The 17,606-nt window shown below is 42.4% G+C and overlaps 1 protein-coding gene across 1 annotated transcript; it reads right to left on the bottom strand.

Moving 5' to 3' along the window:
* Positions 1–1,158: 1,158 nt before the first annotated feature.
* AMACR (alpha-methylacyl-CoA racemase) lies at positions 1,159–17,052 on the bottom strand. The gene is made up of 5 exons (XM_040262294.1): positions 16,686–17,052; positions 13,888–14,031; positions 9,860–10,020; positions 6,220–6,406; positions 1,159–2,231 (listed from the first exon to the last, which is right to left on the bottom strand). The coding sequence occupies exons 1-5, from the start codon at positions 16,930–16,932 to the stop codon at positions 1,822–1,824; spliced, it is 1,149 nt and encodes a 382-aa protein (XP_040118228.1). The 5' UTR covers positions 16,933–17,052; the 3' UTR covers positions 1,159–1,821.
* Between the last annotated feature and the right edge of the window lie 554 nt (positions 17,053–17,606).

The following is a 17,606-nucleotide window of genomic DNA, read 5'->3' on the forward strand; positions in this document are numbered from 1 at the left end:
CAGCATATTAAAAAGCAGAGACATTACTTTGCCAATGGTCCGTATAGTCAAAGCTATGGTTTTTCCAGTGGTCATGTATGGATGTGAGAGGTGGACCGTGAAGAAGACTGAGTGCTGAAGAATTGATGCTTTTGAACTGTGGTGTTGGAGAAGACTCTTGAGAGTCCCTTGGACTGCAAGGAGATCCAACTAGTTGATCCTAAAGGAAATCAGTCCTGAGTGTTCATTGGAAGGACTGATGCTGAAGCTGAAGCTCCAATACTTTGGCCACCTGATGGGAAGAACTGACTCACTTGAAAAGACCCTGATACTGGGAAAGATTGAAGGCAGGAGGAGAAGGGGATGACAGAGAATGAGATGGTTGGATGGCATCATCGACTGAATGGACATGAGTTTGAGCAAGCTCCAGGAGATGGTGAAGGACAAGAAAGTCTGGCCTGCTGCAGTCCACGGGGTGGCAAAGAGTCGAACATGCCTGAGTGACTGAACAACAAAAGGAAACACGAGATAAGATTTGCAGAGGGCGGCTGAGACTCTCTTCTTTTGGATGTTGTGCTGTGTGAAAATGAGATTCCAGATCTTGCTAAGGATGGGGGGCGGGGAAATTGAAGGCAATGATACTAGGGGTGTAAAGCTGGGTAGGGAAGTTGAACAAGAGTCCAAGGAAGAAGTGATAGTGTCTGGATGAAAGAAGCAATGGGAGATGGGGAGAGGCGAGGAGATGGGAGTTCTGAAAGTGGAACTGATAGCACTTCACTATTGAGATTCATCACTTTAATAAATATCCACAAAATTTCCAATATGGGCCAGGCACTATTCCAGGAACTGGGAACTGAGCAATGAATGAAACCTACAAAGTCCTTCATAAAGTTTCCATTTTAGCACTCCCTAATTAAGAAGGCATGAGGCAGGGGTTAATCCATACAATGTCAGCAGTGATAGGCAGTATGAAGGAAAATGAAACAGGGTTCCCGGAGAGTGAGTGATAAGGCAGTTGCTATTTTAGACAGGGATCAGGAAAGGACTCTCTGTAAGGGACATTTGAACAGTGGCCAAATGGAGTGATAGGTAAACTGTGGGGTCTATTGAGACAGGTAGACATACTGGGAGTGGAAGCTGGAGACTAGTAAGAGGAAGGAAAGTCTAGTAAGACTTTCAAATGGATGATGGTACAGTTTATTGATAAAGAGACACACGTGGAAGATGCTAATAACAGGAAGTTATACACAGGAGCTGGTCTAGATGGAGAGGTGGCAGTTATCTGAAGGAAATCTCAAGGACATTTTCTAAAATTTCAATTCAGAGACACCAGCTGAATGGTGTCCTTACCAAATTAAAAGGATCAGACTTTTCCACCTAAGGACATTCACTCTGGTTAACAGTAGAGCCTAAAATATTTCAACGAGCAACAAAAGGCTATTTTAGTACTACTGAAAGAACTTTCTTGAAAGCTTTTCACAAACTTAAAAGCAGAAGTAAACTTTATGGGGAATAAAGCTTTATTTAATAAAAAGCATTATATTAATGTATTTCAAGTATTTTATAAATATATAAGCATTTTAAATTGACAAGTATAACCTATCAAGTAAATTGAAAGGCAGAAAAACTGCCACAATTTAGTACAGGCAAACTAAAAATATTCCCAAATCAAAAGCCACAATAACCATTTTCACAATTACATCATTACTCTATAATCAGTCTTCTTTCCTGATTAGAATAGACCACTGTGATACTATTTTTTCATATTTCCATGCACACAATTTTTTTGTATTATACTGTAAATGCAATATTCAAATTCATTTGCATTATGGGGCTTGGAACTTAGAGATTAACACTAAGTTTATGAATTTCAACAATATTATCTAACTTAAGCTGAATGATCTCTTTCTGGCTGAACCCAAGTTCTTTAAGAATCTGTTCAGTGTGTTCTCCTACAAAAGGATCCCTTTTAGTCGAAGGGACAGCTGGGGTGTTGGACAGCAGAGGAGCAGGGCGGGGACTCACACGCTGCTCTGTATCAGTAATAAACGAGCCCCGATCTTTGTTGTGACCATGATGAATAACCTCTTCAAAAGTCAGCACAGGAGTCACGCAGGCATCAGTGCCATCAAAGATCTGACACCACTCTGCCTTTGTCTTCTTTGCAAAGATATCTGCAAATTTCTTCTTCATTTCTGGCCAATCCTTTATACTCATCTGATTGGGAAGTTCATCAGACTTTAGCCCAAGTCCTGAGAGAAAAACAGAATTTCTTAAATCAGCATGCTTTGGGTACAGTAAATATAATCAGTGCAAATGAGTTTTGAACTCATCATACTTGCCCCAAATGGGACATTTTATAAGAATTCTCAAGTGAGTCAAGAGAAGAAATTTAAACTCACTTGAAGTTGGAGCCAAAGCTGGAGAAGGCAGTAGTGTAATGGGACTCAAGACAGACTTTCTAAGTCTTTGCGAGATCTTATTATTTACATTTCATCAAAAGCAGTCTATTTTTAATTGTCTAGTTTCCAGAAATCAACTTCGTCCCACTGAAAAGTTTTTCCAAAAGAGACTTCCTCATGAAGTTATTATCTGCTGTGTGTGCCAAGTCGCTGAGCTGTGTCTGACTCTTTTGTGATCCCCTGTAGCCTAGCAGGCTCCTCTGTCCATGGGATTTCCCAGGCAAGAACACCGGAGTGGGTTGTCATTTTCTTCTCCAGGGGATCTTCCTGACCCAGGAATTAAACCCAAGCCTCCTGCATTGGCAGGCAGATTCTTTACCACTGAGTCACCTGGGAAGCCCAAAGACACGTGCAAATTGTTCCGCTAGCATACATGAGAGCAAGTTATCAGCCAACCAGTCAACAGGGGACACAGAGACTTTTTCTCTCTCAAGTACAAAGAGATCTGAAGGGCCCCTCAACACAAGGGGCAGAGAAGATGAAAAAGGATTTGCCAGGGAATATAACAAGAAGGATGGCTTCTCCAGTCCATGACTTGATCTGTGCTCCCTTTATTGACTACAAGAACCCACCCCTGTAGATACACCCCAATTCCAGTGCTGATTAAATTATACCCAAAGGGCAACTTTGCCTTTGGGGTTTGGTGTAACTGTCATTTTTATTCCCTCTTGTATAAGAGGGTTTCTCAATTTAAATTATGTATAATATGTTGCATAAGTTTAGCCAAGTAAATCAGGCAATTCTCATTTTTTATCATCCTTTCCTTATCTACCATGTTGAAAAACAATGACCAATAATTGTAAGCTGCTCTGAAGATGCAGAAGTGCCTACAGAGGTAAGAAGACAGGAATACTATAGGCTCTTCTTAGAGTTTTGAGGGATATAAGGATATAAGAACTCACATAATTCTCAACAGCTGTGAAAAACACCTGTGCAAATACATTGTTCTCTATAGCCACCTGTCCCATTCAAAACCAGGAAAGATATAAAGCCATAGTTTCAGATTTACCACAGTAATCTATGAAGAAATATTTCTAAGGATGTCTTTCACTTTGCTTTCTTCTTCTTGATTGTCCCAAACTCTGTGATTAAGAAGCATATAAAATGAGCAGTTAGCCAAAGCACTTAAGTAGCCCACAGCTAACTGCTGGCAACATACACGCATGCTTTTATAAAGTTTTCTTTTTTTTTTTAATCAGAATGTGATCAGAATCATCAACTAAAACTGGAGCCAATAGTTCTCCAACAAACACTAAACTTAAGGTTACACAGGTTTTGTCAAGGTACACAGGTTTGTACACTGGAATCAGTTCAGTTCAGTTACTCAGTCATGTCCGACTCTTTCTAGAAATCAGAACACTGCCACCCCTGACTGTGACACACAGCTCTGTCAACACAGCTGCTATTTAAAAAGGTGAGGCTGAAGATATTCGGTACTGACAAAAAAGGATGTCTGCTATATTTTTTAATTAAAAAATTATTAATTATAAACATGTGATTATGTATTTTACAAATTATATAAATATAGAATATAATTATATATACATTATAAAAATTATATAATACAAATACATATATTATACAAATTATAGTATATTATATTATATAGATTATTTTAAAAATTTAATTGTGTCTGTATGTGTACAGGGAAAATTCGTAAAGGCCACATTCCAAACTTTCCTAAAGTAGAAGGACAAGGGAGAATTTTTACCTCTTACCTTATAAATTCTGTGTTGTTTACACTTTTTTCATAAAAAATACATTATTTTGAATTTTTTCATTTTTTAAAATTGTGGCAAAATACACAAAATGTAAAATTGACCATTTTAGCCACTATTAAGAATACAGTACTATGTTATTAAGAACATTCATATTGTTTTGGAACCATTACCACCATTCATCTCCAGAACTTTTCATCTTTCCAAATTGAAACTGTACCAGCTTCCCTGGTGGCTCAGACGGTAAAAACTCTGCCTGCACTGCAGAAGACCCAGGTTCAATTCCTGGGTTGGGAAGATCCCCTGGTGAAGGGCATGACAACCTACTCCAATATTCTTGCATGAAGAATTCCATGGACAGAGGAGCCTGGCGGGCTACAGCCCATGGGGTTGCAAAGAGTTGGACACAACTGAGCTACTAACACTTTTACCCATTAAACACTAACACTCTATTCTCCGCTTCCCCTAGTCCTTGTTCAAATATCTGTTCAAGTTCCCACTTTTAATTCTTTTGGAATATATAACCAGAAGTAGAATTGCTGGATCATATGGTAATTCTATGTTTAATTTTTTGAGGAGTCACTATATCATTTTCCACAATGGTTGTACAATTTTACATTCTTACCAGTAATGCATGGGGTTCCGATCTCTCCACATCCTCACCAACACTTATTTCCTGGCTTTCTTTTAATAAGTATTTTGAAATTTTAAAGCAATTTAAAAAAATTCTCTATTGCCTTTACTACAAGAATATTATGTCAGGAGAGTCTCAGTATTTTCAGATTTCTTTGCCCTGGAAAGCATTAGGAACATAGCATAGAGGAGTCTGAGCCTTACAAAACCTTGGGTATTTATGGTCAGACACTGAGAGCTAAGTGAAGCTATGGTCTCAAAGATCTCAAAATGTACGGTGAAATAATAAATTAACACTAACCAAAAAATCATTACAGATGTGGGAGTTTGTCCAAACCACTCTGTTCTATCGTTCTTCTAACTTACGGTTAAGTTAGTGAAGTTAATATAGTTGATCACAGAATGCATTCTGATGCTTATAAAAACCATCATTCCAGCTATATACAGACTACTCTGAGTAGCATTTTGCATCTGAAAAGCTATCAAACGTAAAACTCCAAACTTAAAACTGGAAGATAAATGTGCTGCTACACACGTGCTTGTCACACTGCTTCAGCATATATTCTAAAACTTCTTAGAAACCAAATGATCTGTGAAGTAAACTTTAAATTCACATTTCACAGGGACAAAATAACTTCAGTCCAATTATCAGTCAGGGCAGAAGGGATCCCAAATTTTTCTGCTAACCTGTGGTAACATATCAGTAAGACAAGAATCTGCAAGAAAGGTGAACCGCAGAAGCATCAAGTGATGGTGACATATCCCAACAAACTCTCACTTGCCAAAGTCTCTCTGTGCTCTGGTAACCCCGTTATTAAGTACCAGGAGGGACATCTATCCATCAAGGAATAAAAACTGGTAGAACCAGCAGATCATTTCTAGGCAAGAACAGACTGTGGCCATGCAACGGGCAAGATAAATATCCAACACTACTGAGTATGGGCTTCCCAGGTGGCACCAGTGGTAAAGACCCTGCCTACCAGTGCAGGAGACGTAAGAGATCTGAGTTCGATCCCTGGGTTGGGAGGGCCCCCTGGAGAAGGGCATGGCAACCCACTCCAGTATTCTTGCCTGGAGAATCCCAGGGACAGAGGAGCCTTGCGGACTACGGTCCATAGTGTCGCACAGAGTTGGACACAACTGAAGAGACTTAGCACAGCACTGAGTATGAAATGTAATAAAAACACTGAATGCCCACAAAAAGCATTATGATCTGTTTAATCTGAGCTATTTTATAAACCTTTTTAATAAAACTACTTGTCAATTTAAAAGATGGGGGAAGTGCCTCACAATATAATGATGACCATCATCAGGCTAATTATAAACTGGATATATACATATAATAAAAGACATCATGAACTTCAAAAGACCCCAAAATAGAGGCTGGAAAACATCCACAGAAAAGAGGTTCCTGAAAAGTTACTCACCGTTGATCAGCAGCTCATAGAACTGGGGCTCTAATGCTCCGACAGCCATGAACCCCCCGTCGGCTGTCCGGTAGGTTGTGTAGAAAGGTGCTCCGCCATCTAATACGTTCTGTCCACGGCGCTGGCCCCACAATCCTGTTTCTTGGGTTTTCCACAGAAAAGAACTTAGATATGCTGTTCCTTCCACCTTTGAAGAAACAGAATGCAATGTGAATCCAGGTAATGCAACTATACAAATTATCACTGATTCCTACTTGGGTTTTTAAAAAAATGTTTGTAAACATTTTCCTTCCACCTTTGAAGAAACAGGATGCAATGTGAATCCAGGTAATGCAACTATACAAATTATGACTGATTCCTACTTGGGTTTTTAAAAAAATGTTTGTAAACATTGTTTATCTTAGAATATAGAAGGATTATACCTAATAATACAACTTCTTTGATATTTCGAGAAAGTGAATTAGGACAGGTTTATGATAGAGCTGCTGCACTATTCAGATCAGGGAATATTGTTCAGAAAAGACTTCAAGGAACTTCTTCTGCTCTTCCTTTCAAATTAGATTGGCAGAATGTTGACAATTTTTGAAGCTAAGTGAGGCTAGCTTCACTAGTAAGCTTACTTCACCATTAGGAAGCTAATTATATATTCTCTCTATGTTTATATATGTTCAGGATAAAAAAGCTGAAAATAAAAAGGTTTTTTAAAAATCTATCATCTGATCTCAATACTTATAAACACATACACACAAACACATGAAGCAGATCACATTTTAAAGGTAAATTGCATGACAGTTATATTTAGTTGATTCTAGTTTTGATACCAAGCACAAGAAAAACAAATTTGAATATTTAACATATTTTAACTTTAATTATCACTAGAAAGTTACAGAATAAACATAACAACGTGGGTGGCAGGTGATAAGGGTTTTCTGAGTACAGACAAACTAGTTTGGGAATGCCAGCTTCCCACTAGTCCTGAAATAAAAAGGATTCACATCTCTGGTATGATTGTCATGAGACTGGATGCACTGAGCTAACTAAAGCACACTTCCCTATGCTTCTGGCACTCCAGGAAGAAGGCCAGCAAAGCATCCTTGTCTCTGAGGTTACTAATAGAAAGGCCCCATTCCAACCGTGAGCATGGGATTTCTCACAGATTCTGGCTATGAAACAAACACAAAATTTAACAGGCAAGAAGACTGTAGTGGGTTGCCATTTCCTCCTCCAAGGGATCTTCCCAACCCAGGCATCAAACCCTTGTCTCCAGGGTCCGCAGGTGGATTCTTTACCACTGTGCCAGTTGGGAGCCCATCTTTAGATATGTCTCAGTTTTCTCTTTTAGCTTGAAGAAGCTCATGAACACTTGAATCCATGGATCTGACATTTGCTGTCACCAAGTAGTGGAGTTTGTATAAGTGGCCTTTGGTGGTGCTGTTTCTTGAAATGGGGTTACACAGATTTTACAGTCCCCACATTTATACATGCACACACAAACACACATATAGATACATCTCACACACACATATATATATACATTTAATCTCTTTTGTATACTGGATGTACTGATGAGACTATTGAAAAAAGATGTCCTGTCAGTGTTATGGGTCTATTTGGGGTCACTCAGGATACAAACAGGCTCTAATCTAACTCTACCTTTACTTGGCGCCATAGAAGGACACAGGACAAGACACAGCAATTATAATCCTTATCTCATCAAGAGGCTGCTGAGCACACACCTTTCTTCCCCCTTCATCCACACGCAGCGTATGCTGCCACAGATGACAGCCCTTGACCCAGGGAAACTGCAGCCTCAATTTCCCAACTTTTTATATTATTCTCATCACACAGGCAATGGCCTGCATGCCAACATGCAGTCCCCCAGGTCAGAAGTGTTCCCTTAGGTCAGGAGTAAACACAGTAAGACAGACCCCACATGCCATGTGTGTGCATGCTGTTGCTTCAGTCCTGTCTGATATCCAGACTCTTTGTAACCCAGTGGATTATAGCCCATCAGGCTCCTTTGTCCATGAGGATTCTCCAGGCAAGCATACTGGAGTGTCGTGCCATGCCCTCCCCCAGGGGATCCTTGCAACCCAGGGATCGAACCCAAGTCTCAGGCATCTCCTGTGTTGGCACATGGGTTCTTTACCACTAGCGCCCCCTGGGAAGCCCTAACTCTACAGTTTCCAAGGGAACAGTCTGAGGAAGAGATGACTCCAGGTCATCACGGGCAGGCCTAGGTCACAGATTCTGCTGCTAAAGTCATTTGGAAACTATTCGTCTAAAAGAATAAGATGTATGTCCCCTCCAATCAGCCTCCTCCTTCAGTGGTTCTCCCCAGGGTACCAGAGCCACCATCCACTGGGTCTTCTAAGTCAGAGATCAGGGAGCAATCCTTGATTCCTTCCTCTCCCTTCACTGCCAAATGTGAATCGTTAAATTCAGACCTATTCTATCACTGACCATTTTAGTACTTGCCTTTATCTCTTAGTCTTGTCTTCATCAGATCTACTCTCCAGCCTACCAGCAAAGATAGGTCCAAATGTAACCTGTATAGTGGTACTAGCCCGGGCTCTCATCAACTAGCTGTGAGAACTCAGGCAAAGTTCTGAATGCGCTGATGAGTCTGTTGAAGAAAGATGTCCTAACAGCTTTATGGATCTGTGCTTAGTTGCTCACTCATGTCCGACTCTTTGCAACCCCACGGACTGTAGCCCACCAGGCTCCTCTGGCCATGGGATATTTCAGACAAGAATGCTGGAGTGAGTTGCCATTTCCTCCTCCAGGGGATCTTCCTGACCCAGGGATCAAACCCACGTCTCCTGTGTTTCCTGCACTGTAGGTGAATTCTTTACCTGCTGAGCCATCAGGGAAGCCCTGTTACGGGTCTAACTGGGTTCAGTACCAATGTATCCCAGGAGAAGGGAATGGCAACCCACTCCGGTATTCTTGCCTGGAAAGTCCATGGACAAAAAAGCCTCATGGGCTGCAGTCCATGGGGGTCACACAACTGAGTGCACATGTGTGAGGGGTCTGGAGGGAGATGGGTTGGTAGCAATAAACAGGTAGAACTGGCAAAAAACAAACAAACAATGTATTCCAAGTGAAACTGTTGTTTTGGGGATTAGGAGAGATCACATAGGAGAAGTGCCTAGGAGAACAGGAAGCAAGTGCTCCGTGCGTGAGAGTGAAGACACTGAAGCATCCTGACATTCGAATCTCCACTACACAGAGCAGCAGGAAGGTCTAGACTGGTCCATTTTACTTAAGCATCATCAAGAATCTCTTCTTCCTGCTAAAGGAGACTTCCTGAGCCCAGTTTTGAATGAAGATCTCTTAAAAATCATATTCAAAGCACGAGACACAAGATGGGGAAAATCGCTGAAACACAATGTAGTAATCAGGTGAGTCATGAACAGTTTAGAAAATTGACTCCACAAACCAGACGATCAAAATATGACACTGGGACCCATGTCAAATATATGAAGCTATTTGAAAGAGAAGGCGATCTTGGCTAAATTGGATTCAAATTTCAAATCTCAATTTATCTCCTGTCTTGTTCAAAAGAGGATCTGAGGCAGCCATGTATCAACCTTAGGAACAAACGCTAGGCTTATTATTTCCCCCAGTTAACACTTACCATGCTCGCATCGATGACCTGACCTTTGCCAGAGCGTGTGCGTTCAAACAACGCCATAATGATGCCCATCGTGCACATGAGGCCACCACCACCAAAATCAGCCAGGAGATTCAACGGGGCATATGGATTCTCACCACTTCTGCCAATTCTTGATAAAACACCTATACCATGGGAAAAAAAAAAAAGGAGGACCATTCAGGGTAAATTTAATGTGTATTTAAAATTTGTATTTATTTTTGGCTGTGCAGGATCTTCGTTGCTCTCTCTGGTTACACTGAGTGGAGGCTACTCTCTGATTGCAGTGCGTGAGCTTCTCGTCGCAGTGGCCCCCCTTTTTGCAGAGCACAGGCTCCAGGACACACAGGCTTCAGCAGCTGTGGCAGGTGGGCTCAGTCATTGCGGCTCCGGGGCTCTAGAACAACAGACTCAACAGTAAGCCTGTGCTTTACAGGCTTAGTTGCTCCACGGCATACGGGATCTTCCCGGACCTGGGATCAAACCCCGTGTCTCCTGCATTAGCAGGCAGATTCTTTACCAACAAGCCATCCAGTGGTAAATAGGTTAAAAATCCCATTTAATGTGTACTTTAAATAAATACCTGAACATCTTAGAAGGAAAACCAATCTCTCTAGCTACTAGTTGTAAGTAAAAATTAATATCTAATGCCTTTCTAAATCTAAACTTGTTTGGTATAAGATGGTTTTCCTTTGTTTTTTTTTTTTTTATGTTTTTATTTGCTTTAAAACTTTATTCCTACAAACATTTTCAGAATTCTACTGCTAAGTTTTTATTCACTGAGTTGTGGAGGGGAGGAGAATGGTTGCTATCCACTTAGTTTATGACTTAACAATGGTATAAGGCACTTCCATTCTTATTAGAAAGAGATGCAAGAAAATAAACACAAGAAAAAGAAAAGGAATTGCATTTTTAAATAGATGTGAAAAATCAACTCTCCACTCACTCTTTTACTCAACCTTTAAATGTGTACACACAGAATATTTGAGACTTCTTTTACTCAGCAATATGATTCTTAGAAATCTAGAATTAGGTCATTCTAAGAGCTCCTTATTGCCAAATTCAGACTTAAATTGAAGAAAGTAGGGAAAACCACTAAACCACCAGGTATGACCTAAATTAAATCCCTTATGATTATACAGTGGAAGTGTGAAACAGATTTAAGGGACTAGATCTGATAGAGTGCCTGATGAACTATGGACAGAGGTTTGTGACATTGTACAGCAGATAGGGATCAAGACCATCCCCATGGAAAAGAAATGCAAAAAGCAAAATGGCTGTCTGGGGAGGCCTTACAAATATGTATGAAAAGAAGAGAAGTGAAAAGCAAAGGAGAAAAGGAAAGATATAAGCATCTGAATGAAGAGTTCCAAAGAATAGCAAGGAGAGATAAGAAAGCCTTCCTCAGTGATCAGTGCAAAGAAATAGAGGAAAACAACAGAATGGGAAAGACTAGAGATCTCTTCAAGAAAATTAGAGATACCAAGGGAACATTTCATGCAAAGATGGGCTCGATAAAGGACAGAAATGGTATGGACCTAACAGAAGCAGAAGATATTAAGAAGAGGTGGCAAGAATACACAGAAGAACTGTACAAAAAAAGATCTTCAAGACCAGATAATCACAATGGTGTGATCACTCACCTAGAGCCAGACATCCTGGAATGTGAAGTCAAGTGGGCCTTAGAAAGCATCACTACGAACAAAGCTAGTGGAGGTGATGGAATTCCAGTTAAGCTGTTTCAATGATGCTGTGAAAGTGCTGCACTCAATATGCCAGCAAATTTGGAAAACTCAGCAGTGGCCACGAGACTGGAAAAGGTCAGTTTTCATTCCAATCCCAAAGAAAGTCAATGCCAAAGAATGCTCAAACTACCACACAATTGCACTCATCTCACACACTAATAAAGTAATGCTCAAAATTCTCCAAGCCAGGCTTCAGCAATACATGAACCGTGAACTCCCTGATGTTCAAGCTGGTTTTAGAAAAGGCAGAGGAACCAGAGATCAAGTTGCCAACATCCACTGGATCATCGAAAAAGCAAGAGAGTTCAAGAAAAACATCTATTTCTGCTTTATTGACTATGCCAAAGCCTTTGACTGTGTGGATCACAATAAACTGTGGAAAATTCTGAAAGAGATGGGAATACCAGACCACCTGACCTGCCTCTTGAGAAATATCTATACAGGTCAGGAAGCAGCAGTTAGAAGTAGACATGGAACAACAGACTGGTTCCAAATAGAAAAGGAATACATCAAGGCTGTATATTGTCACCCTGCTTATTTAACTTCTATGCAGAGTACATCATGAGAAACGCTGGGCTGGAAGAAGCACAAGCTGGAATCAAGATTGCCGGGTGAAACATCAATAACTTCAGATATGCAGATGACTCCACCCTTACAGCAGAAAGTGAAGAGGAACTAAAAAGCTTCTTGATGAAAGTGAAAGTGGAGAGTGAAAAAGTTGGCTTAAAGGTCAACATTTGCAAAACTAAGATCATGCCATCCGGTCCCATCACTTCATGGGAAATAGTTGGGGAAACAGGGTCAGACTTTATTTTTCGGGGCTCCAAAATCACTGCAGATGGTGATTGCAGCCATGAAATTAAAAGACGCTTACTCCTTGGAAGGAAAGTTATGACCAATCTAGAGAGCATATTCAAAAGCAGAGACATTACTTTGCCAACTAAGGTCCATCTAGTCAAGGCTATGGTTTTTCCAGTGGTCATGTATGGATGTGAGAGTTGGACTGTGAAGAAAGCTGAGCACCAAAGAATTGATGGTTTTGAACTGTGGTGTTGGAGAAGACTCTTGAGAGTCCCTTGGACTGCAAGGAGATCCAACCCATCCATCCTAAAGGAGATCAGTCCTGGGTGTTCATTGGAAGGACTGATGCTGAAGCTGAAACTCCAATACTCTGGCCACCTCATGCAAAGAGTTGACTCACTGGAAAAGACTCTGATGCTGGGAGGGATTGGGGGCAGGAAGAGAAGGGGATGACAGGTGATGAGATGGTTGGATGGCATCACCGACTCAATAGACATGAGTTTGGGTAAACTCCGGGAGTTGGTGATGAACAGGGAGGCCTGGAGTGCTGCGATTCATGGGATGATCGCAGAGTCGGACACGACTGAGCGACAGAACTGAACTGAACTGAAGAGCTTCCCTGGTGACCCAGAGGGTAAAGAACCTGCCTGTCATACAGGAGACTGAGATTCTATCCCTGAGTCAGGAAGATCCCCTGGAGAAGGGAATGGCAACCCACTCCAGTATTCTTGCCTGGAGAAGTCCATGGACAGAGGAGCCTGGTGGGATACAGTCCATGGGGTCACGAAGACTTGGACATGACTGAGTGGTTAACACTTTCAAGATATGTTCGTACAGGTGAAAACCATGGGCTTTTTCTAGTATTCACAGAATTTCTAAAATCATGCCTCAGTCAACAATTCACAATAAAGTAAGGGGGTACCAGAATCAAACTATTAATATATCTTTGCAAACCACAGAGCAACCATTTCTACTATCGGTAAGTCTCTTACTTCTTAGCAGGGGCTTGTTTGAGAATTCACTCCACAAACATAGTCAGTAAACGTTACTAGTAATTGCATTACCCCTCCCTGTGTGTTAAGGCAGGGGAAAGTGAAAGTGTTAGTTGCTCGGCTCTTTGTGACGTCAGGGACGGTAGAGTGCCAGGCTCCTCTGTCCATGTATTCTCCAGGCAAGAATACTGGAGTGGGTGGCCATGGTCTCCTCCAAGGGATATTCCTCACCCAGGGATCAAACCCATGTCTCCTCTTTTGCAGGCAGATTCCTTACGATCTGAGTCACCAGAGGGAGGCTGACAGTGACTGTTCCGAGACAAACCAATCTTTTTTAAAGAAGTACACGCTCTTTATTAATTCCAATAAATATTCCAAACTTCACCTTTAAAACATTCTTTCTAATAAGTGTAACTGTAGATCTTGACTGGGGGAAAAAAGAGTGTAGAGAAATTGCTTTTTTTCCCCAACATACCTGACAAAGCCAAATAGTTGATGTCATGTCCGGCTGCCTTGGAGAACCTTCCTGACTGGCCGAATCCACTCAACCTGCCATAGATAAGCCTTGGGTTCTTTTTCTGCAGAATCTCTGGACCGAGCTGGAGTCTTTCCATTACCCCTTAAGAGAAAAGTTACATTTTTTTTGAAGACAGCATGAACTGAACATGGGTATAATCCCTTCTTTGTGGCAAATATAAAACAGCACTTTTTTGCAAGGAAAATTGGTAACATTTGTTGTGAGTTTATAGTGAATGTATTGCCAGTAATTAAGAACCCAGACAGTGAAGCCCCCATTTCTGGAATGTGTGGCAGATCCTCCCACCCCAAGAATGCTATTTCCCTTCAGCACTGCCCTACATCCCTGCAGGCATACCCAAGCATCTTCAGAGTGGACATGCCATCCCTTCAGTCAGCCCCTTCAGAGTTTCCCCAGTTTGCTTCTAAGTAATTTATTAGAAATGGTCTGTTCTTTTGGAAGTTACTCTGGGTCTTTAGTTGATCAAAAATTCACTTTGGAAGCTGCTTTTCCTTTCAGGACTCTTTTATGTCTATGCCTGCACGGGTGCCTGCTATACTTATGCATGTATATATTCCATCTTCCCAAACAGCTCAGATGCTCCTCTGGCAGGATTCATGCCTCATCTGTTCCCACAGGCCTTTAACATGCCCAGCAGTTCCTCTACAAAAAGACTCAGTATAAATATCTGGTGGAAGAAGGGTTAGCAACAACAGCATTTAATTGCTCTTATCAGCGAGTACAGCTGACCCTTGAACAAGGCGAGTTTGAACTGTTTGGGTCCACTGACATGCAGTTTTTCAAAAGTGAATACTACTGTATTATACAGTCTGTGGTTGATGGATGCCGAGGAACTGTGAAGAACCACTGTAACTAAAGTACAGGTTAGCCCTGGTTTGTTCAAGGGTCAATCAATATTTATTCTGCTAAAGCCAGGGAAGCTAAGGAGTCCTGAGGTTAAAGATATAAAATTAGATAATAAAACTCACTGACTATGTCTCCACAAAGCTATGATAAGTTACAAAAGGATTCTATTCCTAGACTGGTGGTTACCAAGGGGGAAGGATAGGAGAGGGATGAATTGGGAGCTTGGGATTAGTAGATGCAAACAAGTATATACAGAATGGATAAACAATAAGGTTCTACCATATAGCATAGGAAGCTCTATTCAATATCCTGTGATAAACCTGTGATAAATGGAAAATATGAAAAAGAATATATATGTAACTCAGTGGCTCTGCTGTACAGCAGTAATTAACACAACATTGTAAATCAACCATACTTCAATAAAAAATAAAACTATTTCTCTAACTAGAAAAACATCAGCCTCAAACCACCCCAACACCCCCTGCAACTAGCTCCACCTCTCCCCTAATACTACAACAAATTATTTACCCATGTGGAGTCTCCTTCAATTTCAAGTTGTGTATTATTAAATTATAATATAATCCTAATTACTAAACTATTGTTGTAATCTCAGATCTGAGGGTGGATTCATTCACATATTTAAATACACCTGGTGCCCCACATAGCAGATTCATTCCCCATTTACTGACTCCCAGCTATATACCAAAGCTTGGGATTTGTACTTGAGCAAGAGCAGGTGTCTGAGCAAAGATCAAAGTGGTGCTAGACCCAAACATCAGCTTTAAAAAGGCTGTTACAACTGTTATCAAGGAAGCTGCAGCAGGCGTGCAAAGAATCCGGAAGTCACAGAAAGTAGGAAGAATGATGGGACTGATGATAAGTGAAAGCTGGTGGTGGAAAAGGAAGATTTGGGAGCCTAGACAAAGGTACGAATTTTTCATTCAGGCAACTGGGTGGACATTGGTTCTATTCACTGAAATGATACAGAAAAAGAAAAGGGCATTTTAGTAGGGAAGACATGGGGCTCAGTTTGGAATACGTGGAAGCTGCAGACGGTCAGACAGAAGTGGGCAGAACTTGCCTATTCTGGAAGTCTGTGGCTCTAAAAGAAGGGGGCGGTTATAGACTTGGCCATCACCTGCCTGTAAAAAATAAAAACAACAGAGATGGATAAGGGCTGCAGTGTAAAGGAAATTGAGCAGAAGCTGGAATCTGAACCCCAGCATTTAAGGAAGCCCGTGTTAGCCTGGCTTTACCCCGGTAAACCAAGCTCCAAAATTTAGCAAAGTCTGACTATGAACCCACATGCAGTTTTCCAGGGAGAGAATCTATGGCTTTCGTTTGTTCCTCACAGGGTTCATGACCTTCACGTAATTAAGAAACGCAAATGGAAAAGAGTAACTCAAAAAAAAGGGGGAACTCGGGAAGGAGTCAGAGGTATAGGAAAAGTGGGGACAACAGCATTATCTCGGACTCCAAGAGTGGAAGATCGTCTCAGGGGGCGAACGATCAGCAACATCAAATGCAACAGCAAGGTCTAGAAAGTAGGGACGGAAAGGGTTCAGGTGGCAACAGGGCAAAGGTATGCTAGAAGGCTGCAGTCCACCGGGTCCCTAGGAGTCGGACACGACTGAGCGACCTCACTTTCACTTTCATGCACTGGAGAAGGAAATGGCAAACCACTCCAGTATTCTTGCCTGGAGAATCAATCCCAGGGACGGAAGAGCCCGGTGGGCTGCCGTCTATGGGGTCGCACAGAGTCGGACACGACTGAAGCCACTTGCAGCAGCAGCAGCATGCGGGATGCAGCCCCAAGCGGTCGGGCGCGGCGACCTCCCTTCTGCGGGGACCGTCCCCTCTCTGGCCCCGCGTAGGGGCAGGAGGCTCACCGGGGCGGAAAGGTTCCAACAGCACGTCCGCCTGGCCGCACAGGCGCCGCAGCACCGCCGCTCCCCGCGGGTGCTTCAGGTCCACCACCAGCGAGCGCTTGCCTCGGGCCAACCCGCTCGGGTCGCTGCGGGTGCCGGGTCGGTCCACACGCACCACGTGAGCCCCGAAGTCCGCCAGGACCATACCGCAGAAGGGAACCGGGGCCAGGCCGCCGAGTTCCACGACTAAGATACCCCTAAGCGCCATGGTCCCCGCGTCTCCTTCCCAAATCGAAGCAGCAGCAGCTGCCTGAACTTCGACCTCTACAGCCCAGCCTCAGCCCTGGGCGCACATTCCCTCCCTCGTGGCCCCGCCCCCACGCGCCTGCGCGCAGCCGCAGAGCCTGCGAAATAGTGCGTCTTCGGACCGCATCCGGATCTGGGCTGTTAGTAGACTCAGGTGGCTTAGATTTTAAAATTCTGCTGCTGCTGCTGCTGCTGCTAAATCGCAAACTCTAAGGGATCCTAAATTGTGCCCTAGGGGTTGACCTGGGGGGATGGGGGATGGGAGTGGGGGTGGGACTCATGGCCGGTCCTGGATGTCTCAGGATGGTTTTACTTTCCTTGCAGTCCCAGCCGCTGTGCTCTATGGACCCGTTTATTACCTCTCTGGCCTTGAAAAACATGAAAAATACATAAATATTTAAGAATATGTTAAAGTGTTGTTTTTAGCTTCTCAGCTATCTGGGGTTAGTATCCTGTGTTTTTACAGCCCGAGTTTCCTCCCTTTCACACCGAGGGAGTGACTCTAGTCCCATGACTGTCAGAAGAAAGGTACTCTTTTCTTTCCTGAGCTGGTTAGGCTCACCAGCTCACCTTTGGCAATAACTACAATGGACCCGTCGTTTAGTGGCATGGTAGGCAATGTGCCAGTTATGATTA

The sequence above is a fragment of the Oryx dammah genome, unplaced genomic scaffold (genome assembly GCF_014754425.2).
Source record: "Oryx dammah isolate SB20612 unplaced genomic scaffold, SCBI_Odam_1.1 HiC_scaffold_20, whole genome shotgun sequence".
Classification (NCBI taxonomy): Eukaryota; Metazoa; Chordata; class Mammalia; order Artiodactyla; family Bovidae; genus Oryx; species Oryx dammah.